We start from the raw sequence: 23,301 nt of genomic DNA, 5'->3' as shown, positions 1-23,301 counted from the left end.
TGGAAATTAGGGTTTCTTTTAGGAAATCCCCAAATCATGTCATAGGCATGAGGAATCCACCCAATCTTGCAAGAATTGATGTAGCAACTCACAGGAAGCAAGAGGAAAGTACCAATGCATGAAACTTGATGAGAAAGGACTCTTTGGAACCAAGATAATAGGCACCATTTTCAGCTTCATAAATCCATTTTTTGTCTTCTCTAGGCTTGTAGGAGACCATGTGAGGCTTCTAATGCTTAGATTCAAGCATAAGAAAGCTTAACTCTCTTAAAATGACAAGAAAGAGGCTTTAATGTCTCCAATCAAGCTTAACTCTCTTAAAATGACAAGAAAGAGGCTTTTATGTCTCCAATCAAGCTCCCATAACCCTACACTTCACAAAAATTTATGATTTCTGTGCCTATGCTCCACAGCACGTTTTTTAGGGTTTGAGATGGTGAATAGTGTGCTAAAGGTGCTTAGCATCAATGTTATGAAGCCCTAAATAGCCAATGTGAAGAGATTCAATCCACATGATGAAGATTTCTAGGGTTTTTTTCATGTGCAAGAAGAGGGAAAATCAAGAAAATCACAAATTCCATTTGATATGATTTGGGGATATTCCTGCATAATCCTTCGACTCCAGCCTCTGCAAACAGAAGACTCGTATTGGGAAATCTAGGTATAAAGTGGGAACGATCTAAGTAAAACAATCAGTATACAATTTATGTACAGGTTATGTTAATGGATCAAAGAGCCCCTAAATGATCTTCATTCAGTGCCAGGTTACAACAACAACAACAACAAGGTTCGAAGGAACACTCGCAGGATGACCTGACCTATTATTTTCAGAGGACTGCCTCGAGGGGAGCACCTCCCACGGTCGCGAAGGACTGGTGGATGCGGCGGAGCATCGGCGCGTCCTTGGGCCAGTCAAGGGAAGGGGCGTTAACGAAATGGGCGTAGAGCTTGTTTTTGGCGCAGGTGACGGAGATGAGAGAATGGGCGACAGGGCTGTCGATCTCGAAGTCGTAGTAGAGCTGGCCAGAGGCAGGGTCGGTGCGGTCGGCGGCCTGGATGTTGTCAGCAGAGGCGATGATGTCCTGGAGGTTGACGTCTGACAGGGCGAGATTGCCGAGAACGGTGTCACGGGGGGCCAGGCGGCGGAAGCCCGGGAGGAAGGTGAGGTACACCCTCTCGGACTTTCGGCGAGGGTTGTAGAACTCGCTGTCCGTCCCATTGGTGCCCTTCTCGACCTTGGAGATTAGTCGCTCTTTCCACCCCTCCGGCACGTCGTACACATACTCCGCGGTGTCGCGCTTGCTGGCGTTACCGCCGTAGCCGCCATAACTGGAAGCGCTGGCCGCAGTGCCGAAGTACTGATGGAAAGTAGCAACTGCCGGGTCGGCTGAAGCAACCGGGCATGAGGAGCTGACTAGGAAGGCGGCGGCGGCGACCGCGGCCAAGTGACCCGTCCAGGAGGGGGGGCTAGCTGGGGAATGGCTATTGGAGGAGGAGGAAGAGGAGGACGCTGAAGCTCTAATGCCAGAGTAGTAGCACAAGGGTGCGAGAGATCGCCGCGGCACAGGATCAGGATTTCGTGCTGGCTTCAAGGGGTTAAACAAACAAGCATATGTGCTCAACAAAGATGCCATAGCGTGCTGGCTTTGTGCGACCAACAAGAGAGAGGTTTATCCAGATCACACGAAACGGGTGACCCTCTCCGTCTCACATTTCCTTTTATCTTTAATTAAAGGGAGACTTTTCATTAGGGTACCGAGGGTGGAGCAATATATCAACTATGTGAAACACCATGTCATATAGTTATAGTTAACTGCCATCTTTTTGTCACACTTAATTATGTCATGGGAAAAAGCTATTGTTCATACATTTCTTTTTTCTTTTACCAATATATATAATAAAAAGGGATAAACTTTAGATTGCATCCTTCCAACCCCAGCCAGTATCATCAGATTTAACAACCTCTATTAAGCAAGCTACACACTAAATCCCATCTATCATCCTCAAAGACATAAGATGATTCATCCCAAGAAAACCGGTACCCAAGCAAGCTCCAACCATAGCTTTAGTAGAACAACCCCTAGGGGCCTGCTTCTCCAGCACATCACCCTTCACATCCCCTTTTTGGAACCAGATTTTGACTGTTGGTCTAGTCCCTCTACTGGATTCTCAATAAAGGCAACAAAGATGTAACTTGCTTGCTTGACCTTCTTGTACCATCTCTTTGTTTTAGGTCAATATCTGGCTGGTTTAGCATCCATCTTCTGCTTTCTAAGGCCCTGCAATCCAGCACACCACGTCATTAGGCACAACCCAGTATGTCTACAAGTGTCCCCTAGAGGAGAAGGATCAGATGATAGCAGATTGTAGAGTCTGAATCAACTGAAACAGTACAGCCCCACTCAACTTATTAGCCAAGCATATAGACCAGCACATACATATACATTTATGCATCAACCCACTCACACCAATTCCTATGTCACAAGCTTTTTCTGAAAAACAATGCAATTTCTGGAATTCCACATCTCCCACAAGCAATAGTAGTAGCCAAAAATAGTGATTGAAGTGGCATGTCACCTTTGCCCACATGTTCTCCTATCATGTTTTTGGTAGATCTTTCTCCAGAAGTAAAGGGAGTGAGTGTGACCCCTCTATCCTCTCCTCTTTATTCTAAGAACTCTTTTGATGCCCTAAGAGATGAAGATCGTGATCCTTCGAAGCTCTTTGGAGCTTTTCAATCATCAAGTTAAGTTAGCTAATGCCCTAGGAAATAAGCAAGTGGATATGTTTGATGATAGTGAGGGGGAGTTGCTGTCCCAAAAAGGGGGAAAGATGCCTTTTGGGGACTTGTTAGCTAAGAAGAAGGCATTTATATAGGTTGCTAACCTATTTGGTAATGGGGTGAAGACGAAGAAATGCTTTTAGGACTGGTTGATATTTTATGGGGGTATTGATAAAGGGGTGTAATGGAAAGGGTATAGTGGAGTAATTGCCTTAGTACATAAATCTTTGGGTCCAACCATCCTAATGAGAGGGCTTTAATTGTAGAGGTGTCTCGAGGGGGAGAGGAGGCTGTGGGTTATCAATGTATATGGAGTACACACTGTTATAATCAGAGTAGAGAACTCTAGGAGTGGCTTGACACAAAGAAATCTCAGACTCCTTCCATGTTAATGGGGGGCTTTAACATGGTTGAAGAGTATAAGGATAGGAGGGGAGGTAGTGTTATATATTAATGGGGTCTGGAAAGAGACAATGGTAGGAATTGAAAGCTTTGGTGGATGCATGGAAGGTAGGGGACTAAGCTTCTACCATGGGGCACACATTTTTTGATGACATTCCTCTAAGTTATATATAATTTGTTTTGGTTGTGAGGTTGAGTGAATCCCTCATACTTTAAAGGTGTGGGTTGACCCTTGTTCTTCTTTACATGTTCATGCTTAGGTGGAGGTGGGAAGGTTCGAAAGGCAAGTTATCTAGTGGTGGTCTATTTCTTAGGAGGAAATCAATTGTGGATAATATCATTCTTACCGGCCCTAGACTTCTTGAAAGAGAGGTTGTGCATAGAGTTAGAGGTTTGGAAGAGGTTGTGGAGAGTTAGAGATTGTGCATAGAGCTAGAGGTTTGGGAGAGGTTGTGGAGAGTTAGAGATTGTGCATAGAGCTAGAGGTTTGGGAGAGGTTGTGGAGAGGATGTAGAACTCATAAAGATTTCTTAAAAGAGAGGTTTCTCACGGACCCTAGACTTCTTGAAAGAGAGGTTGTGCATAGACTTAGATGTTTGGGAGAGGTTGTGAGGAGAGGATGTAGAACTCATAAAAGAGAGGTTGTGCATAGATTTAGAGGTTTGGGAGAAGTTTGTGGAGAGGATGCAAAACTCATAAAGATTTAGTTGAGAAGGAACAGGGATAATTGTTAGAAAAGAGACAAAAGGGGACTCTCAATCAACAGGAGAAGTGGGTGGTGCAAGACATAGTTGAGAGAAGCGGGGAGAGCTCTTAGAAAAGAGACATAACAGGACCCTCAACCAAGGGGAGAGAGGGTAGAAAAGAGACAAAACGGCAACATAACTAAAAAAAAGTCTATCTTTCCTGCTTTTTGGCAATTATAATCCATAATCACTTGGTTTCTCAACTCCTTTGGATCATAAATATAGACTTTCCTATTTCACTTTAAACAACCTTCCTCAAGTGTAATGATGTTTAAGTCAAGGTCGATGAATGCCATTTCACTTTAGACAACCTTCCTCAAGTATAATGATGTTTAAGTCAAGAGGTTGATGTATGCCATAGATGCAAATGGTCTTATCTGTACTATTCAACAAAACCAATTAATAGAAATGCACACTTTTCCATTTCACTTTAGACAACCTTCCTCAAGTATAATGATGTTTAAGTCAAGAGGTTGATGTATGCCATAGATGCAAATGGTCTTATTTAGACTATTCAACAAAACCAATTAATAGTAATGCACACTTTGCCATTTCACTTGAGATAACCTTCCTCAATTGTAATGATGTTTAAGTTAAGAGGTTGATACCATAGTTGCAAATGGTCTTAATTGGACTATTTAACCTGGCCAAAGGTAGTAAATCCTATAGCACATTGTTAATGACACTAATGTAGTTATGGAGTGACACTAATGTGTCACTCCATAAACTAGATTTAGCCTATAAAAATAATTTTGGTCATGTCTCCATATCTTCTACAAAGCCTCTAGTTCAGGTAATACTAGAAAAAGTAAGGTTAAGTCTTTTGATTCAGCCTCCGCGCCTTAGCTTATCCTTGATTAAGGATCCCAGGTTATTAGATTTTAAACTACCAGTTTTACTCCTATGTGTTTTAATGTTTCTCTTCATCACGGCCAATCCACTCCACAAGGATATAAGGACTCTATGAAATTAATCTAACCATAAAGCCTAAAAATGTGCCTTAAGCAACCTTTTCTAAACTCGCAAGAGGATTCGGATCCCTCGACCTAGTAAATGTTCTATGTTTGGACTTCAAGTGTAAATAATTGACTACATTAACGATAATATATAGCTAAGGTTGCAATAAAACATATCATGGTGCCCCTAACACTCTAGGAGGTTCGGTTTTTTTCTATATCTCACCTTTTTAACCAAAAAATTAGGTCCACTTTATGGCTAGTGTATGACCCTAAATTATGTGACCCTTTTTTCCATCTTGTTCTTATGTGGAATCTATGCTTGGTTCTATTAGTTATTGTGTAAAGCTATATTTATATATCCTTTGATACCACATAGTACCCAATGCAGTACGTTGTATGTTTCCTTTGTCGTAGTACTTAAGAAAAATACAAGTTGTACTTCATGTTTCCCTTATCATAGTTCTTAGGGAAGTTAGGCATAGATGATCGTATGTCTACACACATACACTTGCTTATAGCTTTCTTGATCGTTTTTGCAGACAAAAAACTCTTCTTGAAGGAAAAAATGAATAGATTGACTAAGATGGCGAAGCTTTTTCCAACTTAAAAGGATGTGAAAACATCCGAGCTTGCTAAGCTCTTTATCGAAAATCTCTACAACTATATGGCTTACTCGCAGATATAGTGTTGGATAAAGATAGGAAGTTTGATAGTCACTTCTAAAGGGAAATCTTCAAAAAGTTGGATATTACTCTGAGTATATGAGTACGGTCGGACCATCGAGAGTTTGATGGTCAAATTAAAAAAAGTCAACCAAGCGCTATAGCTTTGTGCATATGGGAGTAAAAGTAACCTAGTTTGGGAGGAATACCTATCACCGATGGAATTTGCTTTTTTTCTATTCAAACATTCACTAACTAGATTACTCCATTTAGGTTCATGTATGGATTCTAGTCTACATCTCCTATGGTTGTAGAGCTATATAAGAAGAAGGTTCAACACGTTGGTAGCATATCCTACATACTTGAATTGTTGGAAAACTCTCGAGTGCATCCAGTTTTCATAGTATTAGACTACGAAGAACAGTGGTCCATCAAGACAACATAGTTTGTCCTAAGTTTTGGCGAAGTTATTGGAGCCATCATTACTTCCACATGACCCAGAGAGTATTATTGAGTTCAAAAATCAAAACACAAGGTAAACTGTGTACCAATAGGCACTTGTTAAGTGTGGATGCATGTGTGCATATGTACATGTCTATTCATGCATGTGCATTTGTGTGCATGTGTACGCTTGCATACATACACGTGTGCACACTCGAGTTTTCATGCACTTGTATGTGCATATTATGTACGTGTGTTGTGCAAGTGTGTATGTAAGTGTGCATGCAAGAGTGTGTATACATGTGTATGTCTATGTGCATTATGTGCACACGTGTGGGTGTGCGCACACATGTGGATGTGATGATGTACATGTCCATTCATTCTATGTGCACGTGCAAATTATGTATCAATTTTGTGTGTGTGTGCACACGTGTGAAAGTGTATGTGTGTATATGTGCATGTGTGTTGAGTGTGTGTGCGCTAAGTCTGTGTGTATGCAAGTGCGTGCATGTGTACCTTTATGTGTCAATAGTGTGTGCACGCACATGTTTGTGTGAGTGCACCCTCATCTATTAAAGCCTTCATGAAGGTGACAAATTACCCACATTGAGACTATATGTGTCGACCAATCACCTGTACGCAGTGCACAATGTGTGCTTATGTGTGCGCGCATGTGTCTGTGTAATGAAGCAACAACTCCATTATAATCTATGTGCACACACGCAAGATTGTGTGTACACCTATGTGCTTGTGTGGATGCACACGTGTATATGTGCATGTGTGCATGGGTACGTGTGCACGTGCACGTATGCTTCTGTGTGCATACATGTACATGTGTACACTCAAGTGTGTGCATGCATATGTATTTGTATATGTGTGCGCATGTGTTGTACGTGTAAGTGCAAGTGTGTTTGTGCAAGCGTACGAATACATGTGCGTAGTGCACGTACATGTTACTGATTGGCTATACTAATTGCTTGCGTGTACATGTGTACACTCAAGTGTGCATGCATATGTATTTATATGTGTATGCATGTGTTGTACGTGTAAGTGCAAGTTTGTTTATGCAAGCGTGAGTGTCTAACTGTGGACGTGTAGTCATGTGTGCACATGTACATATGCAAGTGTATGACTATGTGCATGTATGCTTGTGTCTAAACGTGTATATGGATGTGCATGAGTGTGTGTGAGTATCTATATGTGCACACGTGTGTGCATCTGTGTTTTTGTGTCTATGCAAGCATACGAGTGTGTATGTAGTCATGTGCACGTGCATAAATGTGGCACGCACATACATGTGGGTGATTGGGTGTGTTGATTTTGTGTGCACACACGTGCATGCGTGTAACTTTACGTGCATGTGCAATCGTGTGTGAATGTGCATATACAAGTGTATGACTGTACATGTATGCTTGCGTGTGAGTGCATGCACGTGCAAGAGTGTGTATGTGTATATATGCATGCATGTAGAATTTTAGTTAAGATTTTTTTTCTACAAATAGAAATGGTTATTGCTTTCTTTTTTTCATTGGTGGAGATGTGTGGTAAGATGTGCTCACTTACTATATCCTCCAATAGTCATGCACCTTACATATAATGATGGGATGTTCAATTTTTAAACCATGATGAAGAGAGAGAGAGAGAGAGAGAGAGACAGAGATGTTTTCATCATATACGTGACCACCCTACAACATTGTCCCCTCTTTACAAATGGGAATAAAGATTGTCCTTCACTCTTTAACTCTTGTGGATGAATGTTGTGGCAAAGGCAAGAATAGTGAAAATAATAGTGTAGAGATGTTAAGTGACTGGCTCAAAGATGTACATCAAAGAAAGAAAATAAAAGATACGACATGGTAAAGTGAGGCTTTTAAAGAAGTTGCATTCATCTACTTCATGTCAACACAAAGAATCGTCCCAATTTGACATGGTAGGAATTCATAATGCTGAACTGAAGTCACATGTATCAGAAAAAAATGCTTACCTCCTCTGAAAAGGTTGACTTTGTTAGGGCAAGGAGGACCAGCCTCATGGACCTTTCAGGAATGGGGTCATAATTACAAAGATAGTCCTTGACAGCCTACATCATCTCTATTTCAAACCAAGTACTCAAACTATCCACAAATGCAGCCTATAGTAAAACAAAACATAAAGAGCTTCAACATTCAAGCCTTCTATGCCATGGAATATGCTCCCTCATTGTGTGAATTAAAATATAGAGAGGGTAAGGTACAATGCAAATCTAGCATTATCATGTTATAACAAGTGTCTAAAGCATGCTTCTCCTAGATAACTTACATTACCACGCAGTGATGCCATTCTCTTCTTTTCCTGTAGAAGCTGTGATGAAATTCTCTCTCCATAATGCGTAAACTTCATCGGTCCTAAAGAGTTGGGTGAATGTTGCCTCATTCATTGGGTTAGTGATTCCATGAGAAAAAGCAAGTAGACCGGTATAAGCAATCATAGCACCATTGTCCATGCAATAGCGATCATCAGTAGAGTAGAGATTGCCACCTCGCTCACTGCACATAATTTGCATCATCTCTTGAAGCGTTATATTTTAGTCTACACCTACAACAATGAAAACATCCTTCTTCTCACAACTGAAAGGACTATGAACCATTGCCCTTTCAGTTATCTCCACAAGCATGGCAAACACTGTTTCCTGCACAAAAAGCGCAGGGGGGATAAATTGGAAGTACCCAAAAGTCCACTACTGTAATCAGTAATGCATGAACACTTAACCTAGGGGTGATTAAATTGTTGGACAAAGGAGGGGAAAAACAAACTAATGGCAATCGGTGGGCCCATTAGCCTCTTAAATGTATCATACAAAATCATAGCCAAAGCATTGGTATTGCCGGTTAAAAGATTGGATGAAGGACGCAGTCCACTAGCCAGAGCAAAAGGGGTTCATTAGAGGACGATGGATTCTCGATTCCATCATTAGCTTGTGGGAAGGCCAGAATTTCATGGCAAATCAAGGTAAAGCTAGCATGTTCTTAAAGGTGGATTTGGATAAAGCATATGATAGAATGAACTTGGGATTTATCATGTTCATGCTCAAAGTCTCAGGGTTTGGGGACCACTACATCAAAATAGTCAATATGCTTTTGATCAGAGCACAGCCAGTTGTGGATGTTAACAAACATTGGATGGATCCTATCCCGTTCAGTTGTAGTGTATGCCAAGGATGCCCCTGTCCACCCCTAGTGTTGACATTGCCATGAATGTTTTGGCATGGGATTTGCAAAGGAAAAGAATTGGTTTAAGTATTACAATTGCTCTCTGGAAAAGAAAATTTTCTTGAGGAGTTTGCAGAAGAAACAAACCTGACATTAGGTGGCAGTGATGACAAATTTCGAGAGGCATGGAACTGTCTCACAGTTTTCTCAGTTGCTTTGGGCTTCGTTGTCAGAAATGAGAAAACCATCTTATTGGGGCATACATAAAGCTGTAACGGATTTGAGTATGGAAATGGGATTTCAGACCCTCAAAGAGGGAGCCATTCTCAAGGTCCTTACCTTGAATCAGAGATAGGGGTGGGTGATGCAGGTTAACTAAGTGGATGACATTTGTAACCAAAGCCTGGAGTAGAAAAACACTTCAAGTGCAAACAGAGTATAACAACAGAAAGCCACAAAATAGGTGGGCAACACACTGAGCCAGAACGACCGGCCCCAAAGGTAACTTCTTTTTTACTCAAAAGTTGTTACAAAAAATCCAAGGTGAGGGTGCTTCCAGCACCAAATTTTCCACATGTCCGAGGCAACTTTCCTCAAAGCTCATATGAGACTCTATATAAGCCCTCTTCACAAGACTAAGAGTTTCAACCTTCAGCCATCAACACAGACCAGAATCTGCTCCATAAGGCAGTCCATGAAAACTTCAAGATAGCCCAATCACCAAGCCAAATCAATACATGAAACAGCCCCGAACAGCTCCAAATCTGCCCTGCAATAGTCCACTGTTTATAGCCAATACTGAGGGCGAGAGGCACACACAGAAGCTGCTGTCGGTTTGTGTTCATACAAGACAGAGAAAGAAAGACTCTGTAGCTAGCCAGTCCAGATCGCCATGTAGAGCAGCCGAGTAGAGGAGTATGATAAGTTGCCATTGTACGGCCTGTCTATAGGCAACCAATAGAGAACTAAAATAGTGTTGTACGGCCGGTAATGTGCGTGTGAAAGTAGAACAACTTGCTCCAGCCAACCAGTATTGTGGACAACCAGTAGAGAGAAAACAACACTGCTACTATACAGCCAGTAGAGAGACGAGCAACGCTACTAAAAAGCAAGGAGATCACTACTACCGGCTTGGATCCCCTGTGCGTGAGAAAACATTAGATGTCACTATTTTGTCTGACCAATATTTTAGGGGAAGTCCACACAAAACGAAACCAAGGTGAGAACGGGGATTTTCCACAGATGATGAGAGATGATGTCACGTGCACCCATGCACTGTGGTACACAGTGACTCATCAACAGTGCAAGAATCATGTACAAAAGTAGTACCTTTTTAGGATATTTTGTCATATGTCGTGACTCCTTTGTGAGCCCCAATCCAAGAAATGTCAGGCATGAGCTACGTAGGTTAGTCTCCCAACTTTAGAGGTCTGCCAAGTCAGTCCTCTTAACCCACTTTGGAAAATTCAGCAAAGCAATTCCTCATGTAGATGTCAGGCATAGGGTTAGATTGCATCAGTTGCATTCATGTAGATAGTAGGGGCCAGCCCTAAGGCCAGCCCCAAGGAGGGGGAAGTCTTGCAAGGGGTATTAAGTATCCCTAGCCACCCCCTATGCTCAGTCGGCAGCCTTTGAGGGGCTTGGGCAACAGTCAGCCAGGCCCAGACTGCAGTCGGCCAACCCAGACTGTAATCAACCAGGGCTGACTCTAGTCGGCCAGCCAACAGAACAACACGACCCAGCGAGCATTAAATGCTGATTAAATCAAGTCGTGGCAGATTAAATACAGGCAGACAGCCCTTCTGCCAGCCAATCTACACCGTGAGGTCATATAAAAGGCAAGCCATCATCAGTCCATCAAATCATCAGAAAACAAATCAAGTTAACAAGTAAAACAGTCAAGCATATGTGCTTCGGCCTCAGCCTTTGCATACTTTTTTTTAATGCAAAGAGATTATTATATTAGTATCAAAAAAGATACATCACCCAAAGGTTAAGCTTTAAGCTTAAGAAGCTTCCTAAAGATTGTCTTAGCTGCTTCCTTCCTAATGGAAGCACCAGTGTTACTCTTCAGCGTATAGCTTGCAAGAGAATATCTTTGACTGGTCCTGAAGTGAGAGAGGGAGCTGTACTGGGGCCATAATGTGCTGCTAGATTCCTGCATTTCCAAATTTCAAAGATGATAAGGGCTCTAATTGAGTGCCAAACACTATAGATAGCTGGGTTCATCCTGCCTTTGCATCCAATTAGGGCTTGTCTCCAGTTGATGTGATCAATCACTCCACAATCTCTCAGCAATCTACTTGCTTTTTTGCAGATCAGGTGGATAGCCAAACATTCCCACAGTGCATGATAAATTGATTCTTTTTTACATCTGCACATAGGGCACCAAGGGTTGCCATCCCCCCATTTTGCTGTAACTTTCCTTACTGGAAGCTTCAGATGGACTCTCCAAAGCATCAAATCCAGTCTTGTGGAGCCTAAAGATTTCCACACCTTGGTAGTCCTTTTCCTACATTATTGTGGGGTAAGGTGAATGCCTTGTTTATGCCAACTCCTTGCTAGCTTCTCAATCCACTTATCAAACCTGACAGTGTTCTTGGTCTTCTTATCAAGCCTTGAATCCTTAGCTTTCCATTCCCTGATGCATTGTTCCAAAGAGAGAGCCATTCCACTCAACATTCAAGAGAGATTCTTTCCAGCTCTGAACTAGTCTCTGAAGGTGTTCAGAGCCTTTGATTTTGATGTTGCCTGGGAAGATTAATTTGTCTAGCCAGTGGATGCCGGTCCACTTTTGCCCCAATACTTCAGCTTCACCTAGTTTCATTCTTGTGATCCATGGCTGATCTGATTGCACTCTTGTGATCCACTTGGCTAGGAGATCACTTGCCTGCTTGGTGATATCTGGGATTCCCCAGCCCCCATCCTCTTTCCTAGAGCACACCTACTCCCATGAGACAAAGTTCCAAGTCTTAGTGTCTGCAAAAGACCACAAGAACTCACTGAAGCTTTTGTAGAGATTGCTCCAGTCAGCTTTTGAGAATTTCACCAAGGTGGCCACATACACTGGTAGGGCCAGCAAGATGTGCTTCAAAGAAATTATTCTGCCAGCCAGGCTCTGCCTTAGCTTAGCTCTTGCCTTAACCTTCTGGACAATTCTTTGCTGCACAGCCAATCAAAGGATTGATGGGCTGTAAGGCCCAGACCAATTCGGCATCCAAGGTATCTGATAACCTTACCAGGACCAATGTCCTTTAGTTCAAACTCTTCTAGTACATGTTGTTTTTGTCTATGGCTTAACACCAGACATTCAGTCTTGCTTGCTTTGAGCCAGATACTTCACAAAAACTGTTATACACACTCATAAGGCTACCAATACCTTGCCTGTAACATTTGATGACATTGCAGTTGTCATCAGCAAGCATTTGGCATACAAAGGGTCTACCTTGTGGGAGCAGTAAGGGTCTGAGTGAGGCTTTCTGGACTAGCAGATCTAGGTTTCTCAGAAGGGGGTCAGTGGTGATGGCAAATAGGAGAGGTGCAAGGGGGCACCCTTGCCTCACTGACCTTTTTAACTGAAACTTGCCAGAGGCATACCCATTGATTTGGACTGTAGCATAAGCATTGGAGAAGAGTGTTTTAACAATTCTACAGATCACACCAAATCCTATCTTCTCTATAACTACCAGTATGAACTGCCAGCTTACCCTGTCATATGCCTTTTTAAAATCCATATTAAGTCATCATGTTATTATGCAGCCCAGTCTATAATTGAGATAGCATTTAGAATGGCTTCATGGATGCTTCTGCCATGCACAAAGCCATACTGCCTCGGGTGCACTTTCTGGCTGACCAGGGATCTAATTCTTAGGGCAAGTGCTTTAGCCATGATTTTGTACTATGTGTTCAGCATTGTCAGAGGTCTGTAGTTCTTTACATCTGTTTTATCCCCTCCCTTGTGGATGAGCTTGATAACACCTGTATTGACTGATTCAGGCATGGCCATGTCTCTTCTACAGGCATTGAGTAGATTACATAGATCTTGAGAACTCATTGTTTGCAAAACTTCAGCTTGGATACCATTAGGCCAAGGGGCTTTTTCTCTTTTGAGGGACCTAATCACATACTCTATCTCATTGACTGAGAAGGGTCTACCAAGCAACAATCTCTTCTCTTCTGTTATGGAGTTGTCCACAGGCTCCAGAAACTTTTGAAGCTTACTCTCATATTCAGTCCCAGCTGCAGGAGGGCTGCCCACTATGCTTGATAGAATGCTCACAAAAGAGTTCCTGATCTCTTCTTCAGAGGTTGTCATTCCCCCTCAGGGGTTTTAACTGCTGCTATGAAGTCTAGGTCCTTCTTGGTTCTTAGAGCTCTGAAGAAGATCTTGCTAGGAGTACCTCCACCTTAAGCCAGTACAAACCAGTTTGTATCCTAGCTGCTTCAGCTTTCTAAAATTCTGTTCTTCTTATGTATTCCTCGAGATCTTTCATAGTCTGCATCATGATGCAATCTTGCTTATTTTCAGAACATAGGTGTTTGACACATTTGAGAGCATATTCTGCCCTGTTTTCTACGTATCTTTTGGCTCTAGCCCTCCTCTTATCTTCTTGCTTAGCTAAAGCAATTACTGCTTCCAGGCCTGACCACATATGGGTCAGAAGAGGTATCCTTGGCGCAGAGCCAAGCCTCCTTCATCTTTTCACAAAATGTCTTGTCCTACAAAAAGAGACATTGAACTTGAAGGGTGGGGGTGCAGAGGTTCTTCTCACTACCTTACATCTGAAGCTTACAAAGATTGGAAAATGATCTGAGACTACATGCCCGTACATCACTCTACCTTCAGTGTCATGTCCTAACTAGGAGCCTTAGTCTGACACGTACATTCTGTCCAGCCTCTTGGATACAAAGTTTGCATTGAGTTTTTTATTACTCCATGTATGATGCTGGAGTTCATTGCAGCCATCACATTCCCCCAAATCCACAGCATCCCACTTATTCCTCCACTCATTCCATTGAGCTAAATTGCTGATACCATTTTGGGGGTCATCAGCTACATCTACACAGTTCCAATCTCCACCAAAAAGCAAAGGTGTGTCAGATTGTAGTGTAGAGATATCTTCCCACAATAGGCTCCTTTCAATCTCTGTGTTTGGAGCATATACACAGACCAAACCCAACTGGGTGTTATCAAAACTGATCTGGCATTTCAATAGTCTAACTAGCATTACTAGTGATGCAATCATAGCCTCTAATGTTCAGAGGTTCTTCCCCCGTCTTGGTCTCCTGGAGCATGAGGATGTCCAGGCTTTCTCTTCTAAGATGAATTTCCTTACATACATCTGCCTACTACAAGAGCATAGGCCTCTTATATTCCATGAGGCCGCCCCGATGATCTGTGAGAAGGCATCAGTGGTTCCCATCCAGTTCTTTGACAATGTCTTGATTCCCTCCCTCCAACAGGACAACAAACTCTTTGGCCCTGTTCCTAGCTTCCTTTTGATGTTACTCTTTGTTCCCACTTTATTAGTGATTTCTTGCAAAAGGGTTTCTTTGGGGTAGAATCTTGCCTTTCTCACCCCACTTTTGAGTGGGTGTCTTCCAGTCATCTGACTCTTTTCCTTTTTGTTTGGCAGAGTTGCTTGAGCCCTCACCAGCTCTCGCAGCCTTGGCTGCCTTTGCTTGAGAATTAGGGCTCTTCTGTAAGAGATGCTATCCTTAGTAGGGCTTTGCTCATTGTCCTGATCAGAGGGCTGGGCCTTGAAGTTAGGGTCATTACCCGGGCTTTGCTCAACCACTTGTTTAGGTTCAGAATAGTCAGCCTGGCAGTCCTTTGCAAAATGTCCAAGAGCTTTACACTTGTAGCAGGAGTTTGGGAAAGGATGGAAATGAACTTTAATGACCACATGGCATCCATGCAGATCAAATTCCAAGAACTCTGGTATTTCTTGTCTCCAATCCCAGAGGATACATGCTTTCCTGAGGCTCTTCCTTCATGGATAGCATGTTTGGGAACATGAAGAACCCTGCCCGAAGCTGCTGCAATATCCTTCATTTAATCCCAGACGAAGTAAGGCAGGCCTAGGAAGTCCACCCACACAGGGCATTGGTATTGGAGGACATCATCAGGTTTGAAACCTGGGGACCAAGGTAGAACAAACTTGGGGACCAAGGCAGAGCAAACACAACATTTCCTTTGAAGGTAGCCACAATATTAAGCATATAATCTCTCTGTTGTTGCTCTGTTTCCACCATGGCTTGAAAGAATCCTTTGCCTGCAAAATAGAATCTAGCCAGCCTAGCTTTTGTGCCATACAACTCTTGGAACCACTTAACGAAGACCTCTTCTGTTGGAGGTTTCCCCATAAAACAGAAGAAGAGCCCACATGTAAGGGCTTTGTGCATGTCAAAAAGAGTTTTCCCCAAGGAGAGTTCTTTGCAAGTTTTGAATATCTTCTTACCTTCTGTGGCGATTCTCGCCAACTCCTGGAAGACCTGGAATAGTCCCCTGGGCTGCAGTGTCACAACATATGTTTGCTTGTTTCCGCCTTCCATTTGTACTATGAAAGGTAATCACCATCAAACGGGGCGCGCCTTTTCAGGGGCCTCACCTTGCCATTCTCACTCGTGGTGTCCTCCACTGCAGGACGGTACCTGTAACCCTAAAAATTATAGAGTTTTCCCGCCAAAGTTTCGAAGTACACGGTTTACCAAGGTCGCTTCCACCCACTCTGCCAGGGCGTTCAAGAAGAACTGCCTTTGCATACTTGCAGCATTCTTGTGCTTTCAGCCCAAGGTAAATGAAGCTGAGTCTCTTCCAGAGTTTTCAGCACACCAACCCTTAGTCTCGGGCCCGTGTATTCTCTAGAAGATAGCTTCACAGCAGTTGCCTACAGGTTATGCATAGTTATGCCCAGAGTTTGGTCGCTTTGTCCAATCAGTCAGTATGTCCACTCAGTCGTCCACTTAGTCTTGCGAACATAGTTCAGCTTGTATTTAGTTCTTTAAAAGAAAATAAAGCAAATACTTCTGCTTGTTTGCAGGAAGCCTCTTTAGTGGGTAATTTGGGACCCCATCTGCTGATGTCTCGACAACCGCTTCTAGATTCATGTATGTTGTTTAAAGGATTGCTAAAGGCTCCCTAAATTCAGGTTTAAAGAAGACCTTGTTGTTTCACACGGTCCTAGCTTAGCGTATGCTATTACATTGGTATCAGAGCTTGGGACATGATTCAACCTGGCAACCTAGGGTGAGAGCATCCTGTGGATGGTAAAGCTGAGATTGGGAAAAACCACTCGCCCATCTACCATGGCATCAAGCTCCAAAGACATTACTAAAGAAGAACCATTCGAAGAAACGCTTCCACAAAAAGAAGACAAAGACAACCAGAGTTAAAGGAGTAGATAAGGCAACTCTAGATGCAACTAGAAAGAGTCCAAATGGGAAAAAAAATTGGCAGAATTACAGGAAACCTTGTCCCAGCAAAAAGAGACACCCAAATAAAAAATTTCCTCAATGGAACAATGGTGTCGATGGATAAATGAAAAAGAAAAGCGAGACCGTGAAGCAAGACTGGCCGAGTAGTTGGCAGAGAAAGCCAAATGCAAGGCCAAAGAGTATGTTGTTTAAAGGATTGCTAAAGACTCACTAAACTCAAGTTTAAAGAAGGGCTCGTTGTTTCACACGATCCTAGCTTGGCGTATGCTACAGATACCAAAGGATAAAAGCATTTCTCTTTAGAAGGTGTTAGGTGTTCACACCGATATTTGAGGTCTGGGCAATGCGTGGACATGTGGGCTAGCTTTTTGGTCTTTCAAGGACAATAAAAGCTATGCACCCATCTCTGCAACATATTCTTTTAGCATGGATACTTAAGATGGCCAACTTTTATCACTTATAATATCTTTAACTAAAGACAGTATAAGTTTGAATATTTTTAGCAACAAGCAAGCCACTTTTGGAAGGAAGAAAGCATGGGTCATTATTTTTTGGACCTGGCGCATTCTAGAAAAAGACACTTCAAGCAAAGTGGTTTAGGAATCTGAGCCTTGGGGAAATGCGTTCCACCGTTCCCAAGGGATGAAAACGGCATTCCCCTACTAGAGAATGGCCAAGGGAATGTCGTGGCTGCCATTCACCCTTTAGGGAACGTTTTAAAAACCCCTTGTTGGCTTGACGTTTGGCGCCAGGGGATAAAAAAGGAAAACGTGTACCTTTTGTTCCCCGTGTGCTCGACGGTCCCCTAAGTATACTCCACTTCCTAGGCCCATGCGTGCTTGAGAGCTCTAAGTGGGCTCCTCTCTCAAGTCTCTTCGACTCCAACTTTCCAAGGCAAGGAAGCAAGGCTACTCTCTCTCTCTCTCTCTCTCTCTCTCTCTCTCTCTCTCTCAATTTGAAACTTTTACAGTCTACAAAAAACATTAAAACTCCTCTTGTTCTCTTCCTCTCAAGCCTCTCTCCCTCTCAAGCATCTCCTCTTATACAGTAGACAAACAAGAACTCAATTTCTCTCTCTCTCTCTCTCTCTCTCTCTCTCTCTCTCTCTCTCTCTCTCTCTCATGGATAGCTTTGAAAGGTTGATCAATTTGTTGCCTAAATTTGTAAAAATCATGGCTTCCTTAGGCTTAGAAACGTTCGCCTTCAAATGCTACTTGGTGGGATAAGGTTGAAACACTAGAACGCTATTCATCTAAGAAGGGAGGTGCAATACAATGGAAATGTAAGCAATGTGACAAAAAGAAGTCACGAGGAGCAAATTGTGTGAGAGCACATCTATGCCATGTTGACAATGCAAAAAGTACAAGTGAACAAATGTCCAGGGACAAGACCTGAAATGTGTAGAGAGTGTGTAGCAGAGTACCCAAGTGAAGATGAGAAAGCGTGTGCATGAAAGAAACCATGCACATGGGGACGATGTAAGCACGGGAGATGGATTGCAGTGTGGGAAACTTGGGAGCTTTGCAAATGTGTAGAGAGTGTGCAGCAAAGTACCCAAGTGAAGATGAGAAAGCGTGTGCATGAAAGAAACCATGCACATGGGGACGATGTAAGCACGGGAGATGGATTGCAGTGTGGGAAACTTGGGAGCTTTGCATTTTCCCACAATTCGTAGCCTATGGGTGTGTGCGAACTCCAGCAAAGCAGCAAACCTTGGGAGCAGCTTGGGATCCCCGCAAGAAAGAGAGGGTAGATGCTGGTTCTTTTATCATGATCATGTAGCCCGTATTTTATTGAAATGGTCCAGGAGATTGCATGGTATGGCGCCCAACATACAAGCCTCCTTCCTATGAGACACTACGCACCACCTTGTTGCAAAAGGAGAAAGCTGCAATTGAATGTGCTTCAGAATCTGTGCATGAAAGTTGGGCAAAGAATGGTGTCACTTATTGTGCAAATGGCTGGTGTGACACTCGAAAAAATGGTCCATTCATGGCATGGTTGCTTATTCTCAAGGAAGAAAGCAATTCATTTCCTCACATAATGCTTCTAGGACTAAAAAAACTGTAGATCGACTTGTGGAAGAGTGGGCCCAAGGTATTGTGAAAGTTGGCCCACATAATGTTATTCAGTTCTTAACTGATGGGGTGAGGCAACGAATAGAGTACTTGGTCCTAAAGCTTGAAGAGAGGTATCTACATATCACAATTAGTCCATACTTTGCTCATTGTTTGAGTAACTTACTAAAGGATATTTGGCAACGAATAGAGTAGTTGGTCCTAAAGCTTGAAGAGAGGTATCTACATATCACAATTAGTCCATACTTTGCTCATTGTTTGAGTAACTTACTAAAGGATATTTGGCAGCTTGCCATGGGTTGATCCACACATTCAAAAGGCAAGGAGATAATAAGCTTTATTCAAAACTATTAGTTTATTTTAAATGAATTCTGCAAGAGATCTCCCCAAAAGGATCTCTTCAAGTACTCAGAGACACGCTTTGGTTATAACTTTCTCACGATGAAGAGGTTATCCAAAGTGAATGTGCCTTTGAAGTCGTTGGTTGTATGTAATGAGTAGATGGGATGGGCTCCTTCTTGGTCAAGAGTTGGCATAGAGGTTGCAAGAACCATAAAAGACTTCGCATTTTAGGATGAAGTCAACACTATCAATGCGGTGATGAAGCCGATCATGCGCTTAATGGCAAGGTTTATGAGAGGGCTAACCAAATGATCGAGAAAATAGGAAAAATGGTATTGTCCAATGAGAAATATAAAGAGGTTCGAGAATTCTATGAAGCACGATAAGTTCCAAACTTATGTGAAGCACAATTGAATGGTTATCATTCTTATATATATATATATATATATATATATGAGTTCAACAAAAAAGTACAACTTATATCGACTTTAGTACGTAGCTTAAAATCAATAATAAATATCATAGGTTTTGAACATATTCATAGCATAAAGCTATGCCAAAATCATCCTCTTACATGCTCCTGATAATATCAAATCTCAAATGTCCCGAGATACTCCAACAATTTCATCCTACTCAGAATTAACAGATTGCAGAACACCATTATGTGTTCAAGAGAAGCACAATTCTAACAAACTAGATGTGAAGCCTACAACTCGCGGGCTTGTGGCGGCTGTCAAAAATAGATGAAACCGAACATTGCATTTGATGCTGCACTTGGGCTTTGTACCACGAGGCCGATTCCCAAAACTAAGGTGTAAGTCAAGGGTCTTGTCCAAATCTTCATTCTCAATCGGAGGTATCACCGAAGAAAGCCAAGGTCTCTTCTTTTCATAACATGAGTGAGAATCCAAGCTACCCGGTCGCTTATTTCTATATTGCGGAGGAGGATATGGGATCAAGTGCTGATTAATCGGGTTTACCTCAATATCCTTGTTCTCCCATAAGTATCGATACACTAAATCTTTGGGGTTCTCTGCATACATCTAAGCCAAATCGCCAAATATATTTATAATTGTCTTGTCATGGGCTACCTTGCCAAATAGTAACTTTTCCACATAAGGATAACAATGATAACTTCTAAGCAAAGCCTTGCGATTAATTAATCAATCCAAGAGTTTTATATACTATCATAAGGCCATCTGAATATGAACTTACAAATAATTTTAAAAGAAAGAAGAGAATCACTAAAAACAAACAAATCAAAATTAGAAAAGCTTAATATAGAATACCCGAGAAGAAATAATAATAATAATAATAATAACTTACAAAACAAGACAAATACTTAACTAAATCACACACACCCACATACGCACACACAAATTCTTTATTGAACCACAACATAAGAATTTCTAACAAACAAGCTAAACAAATTTTGAATGACTAATTAGCAGTAGCGGACGACAAAACAAACTTTAATGACTAGAATGGGTAGATCAAAAGAAATCTCCAAGTGTTAATGGAAATGGCCAAGTATTTGGGTGTGGGTGGCCAAGTGGGTAATGTGGTTTGGACTAAAAGTGTGAAGAGACTAAAGGAAAAAAATAAATAAAGATTAAAGGTAAGAAAAAAAACTATTATTTGTTTCCTCTAATGTTGGTGGTTTCTCTCATCTTCTGCACACACAGGCAGCCAAACGATGAGAGCTCAAAGAGCTCTAGGATGGTGGCGGATCTTCCCTCTTTCTCTCCTCTTATGCGCACACACAGGTGGCTAAACCCTGAATGTGAATCGCCTTCTCACAGTAGTGTTAGAGCTCGCAAGTTAAAGGTAGCAAAAAGAAAGCGATTATAAGTTATGTCAAGGTGACCTATGTGCATGAATGAGTATGAAGGAGCCCATATGATAATGGTGGTTGAATTCAACAGTTCAACTTTATAGTAGTGTGATGAATGATAACATTAGAGAAAGGTCATGTTTAGTAAGGACCCTGAATGTGAATCGCCTTCTCACAGTAGTGTTAGAGCTCGCAAGTTAAAGGTAGCAAAAAGAAAGCGATTATAAGTTATGTCAAGGTGACCTGTGTGCATGAATGAGTATGAAGGAGCCCATATGATAATGGTGGTTGAATTCAACAGTTCAACTTTATAGTAGTGTGATGAATGATAACATTAGAGAAAGGTCATGTTTGGTAAAAAAGGGGTATCGAAGGGACAAGTGTGTTTGTGTGTGTTTACACATAGTATGGACATACACTAGGTGAGATAGTAGCTACTATCTAGCTAAGTTCATAAGAAGGCCTTGAATAAGCCATCTTAGGCCACAAAATGGTATTTTCCTAGGTAATCAAAAATAATATTTTTCATTAAAAATTATTTAAACCATGATAGGAGCATAAACCCTAGAAAAATTTTAGAGTAGGATCACTGAAAGAAGAATAGATGATGAGAAATGATGAAAGTTAGACAAACCCTGTGAGACAAAAGACTTTGGGTCTATTACTATAGTCATGTGTAAGTCCAACCATGTGAAATTTCAATTTCTTCTTTTTCCACACAAACTTTGAGGAAAAGTCACCTTTTAATAGTCATGGAAGGCAAAGTGGTACTAACGCATGTGGGAGAGGTTGTTGAGAAAAGTGGTGTCAAAGCGTAGCATTAGGATATTTCCACAAAATGGATAAATTGGAGGTCCTCCATCATTTTGTGGAAACCTCTAGTTAAGTGTGCATTGGTGTGAACACAACTGGGATGGGTAACCTCCCGCAACTTGGCCCCCCACACCCAATTTTCAACATGGTATCAAAGCCATGGGTTGAAGTGTAACCTTTGAGCCACAAAAGAAGCCAAGTTGAGCCTCTGAGCCGGAAGACATGGACAAGTTCAACCTTTGAGCTAATAAAAAGTGGACAAATAACACCACCGGGGGGGGTGTTGAGAAAAGCGGTACCAACGCTTAGAACTAGGAGATTTCCATAAAATGGATAGACTGGAGGTCCTCCATCACCTTAGGTTTTGGAGTCTGGATGGCTAAACCAATTTGTAAAAACTGCTAGTTAAGTGCGCATTGGTGTGAACACAACTAGGATGGGTGATCTCTCGGGACTTGGCCCCCCACACCTAATTTCCAACATAGGTACTAATGATGTGGCTCTTTGAGTCATGAAATTAACATTGCTATTTTGTAGTTCTATGCGATATGTAAATCTACAAGGAATTATGATCACCCATGAGTTCAAGAGGATCTAAGAATTAAGAAATGAGAGGATAACTAATGAAGCACATGCCATCATTGAGAAATGGGATGATTATTTAATGAAGCATACATCATCATTATAACAAAAATAATGCAAGAAGAGTTGTAATAACTAATTTCTTCCAAGCGTGGCTAACTTTTTAATAAACTGAAGGGAGAAATGAGAGGATAGTTGATGAAGTAGATGTCAATGAAAAGAATGCACCAAGAATTCTACTAACTCATTTCCTCCAAGCTTGGCTAGATTTTTTATTTAGATTGGTTCTAGATCATGTTGCCTACCTTAGTAATGTATAGGAGTAGGAAGAGAAAATTATCAATGAGGAAAAATCCTTGTTTGCATTGTTCAACCTCGTTACTAGAGGGGTTACACAGAAAGGCATGTGATGATTGAGTAGAGAAGGGCACTAAGAAACACGTATTATCAAGAGTTTGTCATTGGATAGACTCAAAAGCATGAAAGTCGGGGCCTTTTGATATAAGAGAGAATGGCATGAGTACTTAAGAAAGCTCAAGAAGGTTGAAAGATTACAGGATATGTCAAAGGTCACACTACTGTGTATAATAAGAAATCAGACACAATACATTATAAGTGACAATAAAGTGATTGAGGAATTATAATGAGCAAGATAAAGAAAGTGACAATAAAGTGATAATGGAACCATAACAAGTAAAATAAAGAAAGTGACAATAAAGTGATAATGGAACCATAACAAGTAAAATAAAGAAAGTGACATAAGTGTCCTATGTGTAATCGCCTAAGGTTGTGTGAGTGTGTGTTTTACGAGGCTGACCCCAGCACAAACATAACAAGATAATTATAATGAAATTTTTAATTTTAAACATTTTAATGGTGACAACATATCAAATAATCTTAAGTCCCAAAGTATTCATTTGTATCAAGAAGGGGAATACAAATGACACAAGCTTCCACGAACTAAAAGAAGGCTAGTACTACTACACTTAGCTTATCTATAGTGTACCTTCTAGCTCTCTAGATCCATATACATAA

General features: G+C 41.6%; 1 protein-coding gene and 1 long non-coding RNA gene across 4 annotated transcripts; both read right to left on the bottom strand.

Moving 5' to 3' along the window:
• Positions 1–559: 559 nt before the first annotated feature.
• On the bottom strand, positions 560–1,709 carry LOC147630681 (thylakoid lumenal protein (Mog1/PsbP/DUF1795-like photosystem II reaction center PsbP family protein)). The gene is made up of 2 exons (XM_086810624.1): positions 819–1,709; positions 560–628 (listed from the first exon to the last, which is right to left on the bottom strand). The coding sequence occupies exon 1, from the start codon at positions 1,632–1,634 to the stop codon at positions 828–830; it is 807 nt and encodes a 268-aa protein (XP_086666750.1). The 5' UTR covers positions 1,635–1,709; the 3' UTR covers positions 560–628; positions 819–827.
• A 6,167-nt stretch (positions 1,710–7,876) lies between these two features.
• LOC147630680 (uncharacterized) lies at positions 7,877–16,178 on the bottom strand. Of its 3 annotated transcripts, none has more exons than XR_015267689.1 (2): positions 15,642–16,178; positions 7,877–8,660 (listed from the first exon to the last, which is right to left on the bottom strand). It is a non-coding gene; the product is annotated as an uncharacterized LOC147630680 (long non-coding RNA). The 3 variants fall into 3 exon arrangements; XR_015267687.1 differs by having other exon boundaries at positions 7,926–8,653; XR_015267688.1 differs by lacking the exon at positions 7,877–8,660 and adding an exon at positions 8,715–9,949.
• Positions 16,179–23,301: the final 7,123 nt, after the last annotated feature.

The sequence above is a fragment of the Cibotium barometz genome, chromosome 16 (assembly GCF_041138505.1).
Source record: "Cibotium barometz isolate CiBa-2024 chromosome 16, ASM4113850v1, whole genome shotgun sequence".
Taxonomy (NCBI): domain Eukaryota; kingdom Viridiplantae; phylum Streptophyta; class Polypodiopsida; order Cyatheales; family Cibotiaceae; genus Cibotium; species Cibotium barometz.
The sequence above is the reverse complement of the archived record's forward strand: the minus strand, read 5'-3'. Positions and strand labels throughout refer to the sequence as shown.

Coding starts and splice junctions, on each gene's coding strand:
- LOC147630681 (XM_086810624.1), bottom strand. CDS start 1,634: ATGGCATCTTTGTTGAGCACATATGCTTGTTTGTTTAACCCCTTGAAG.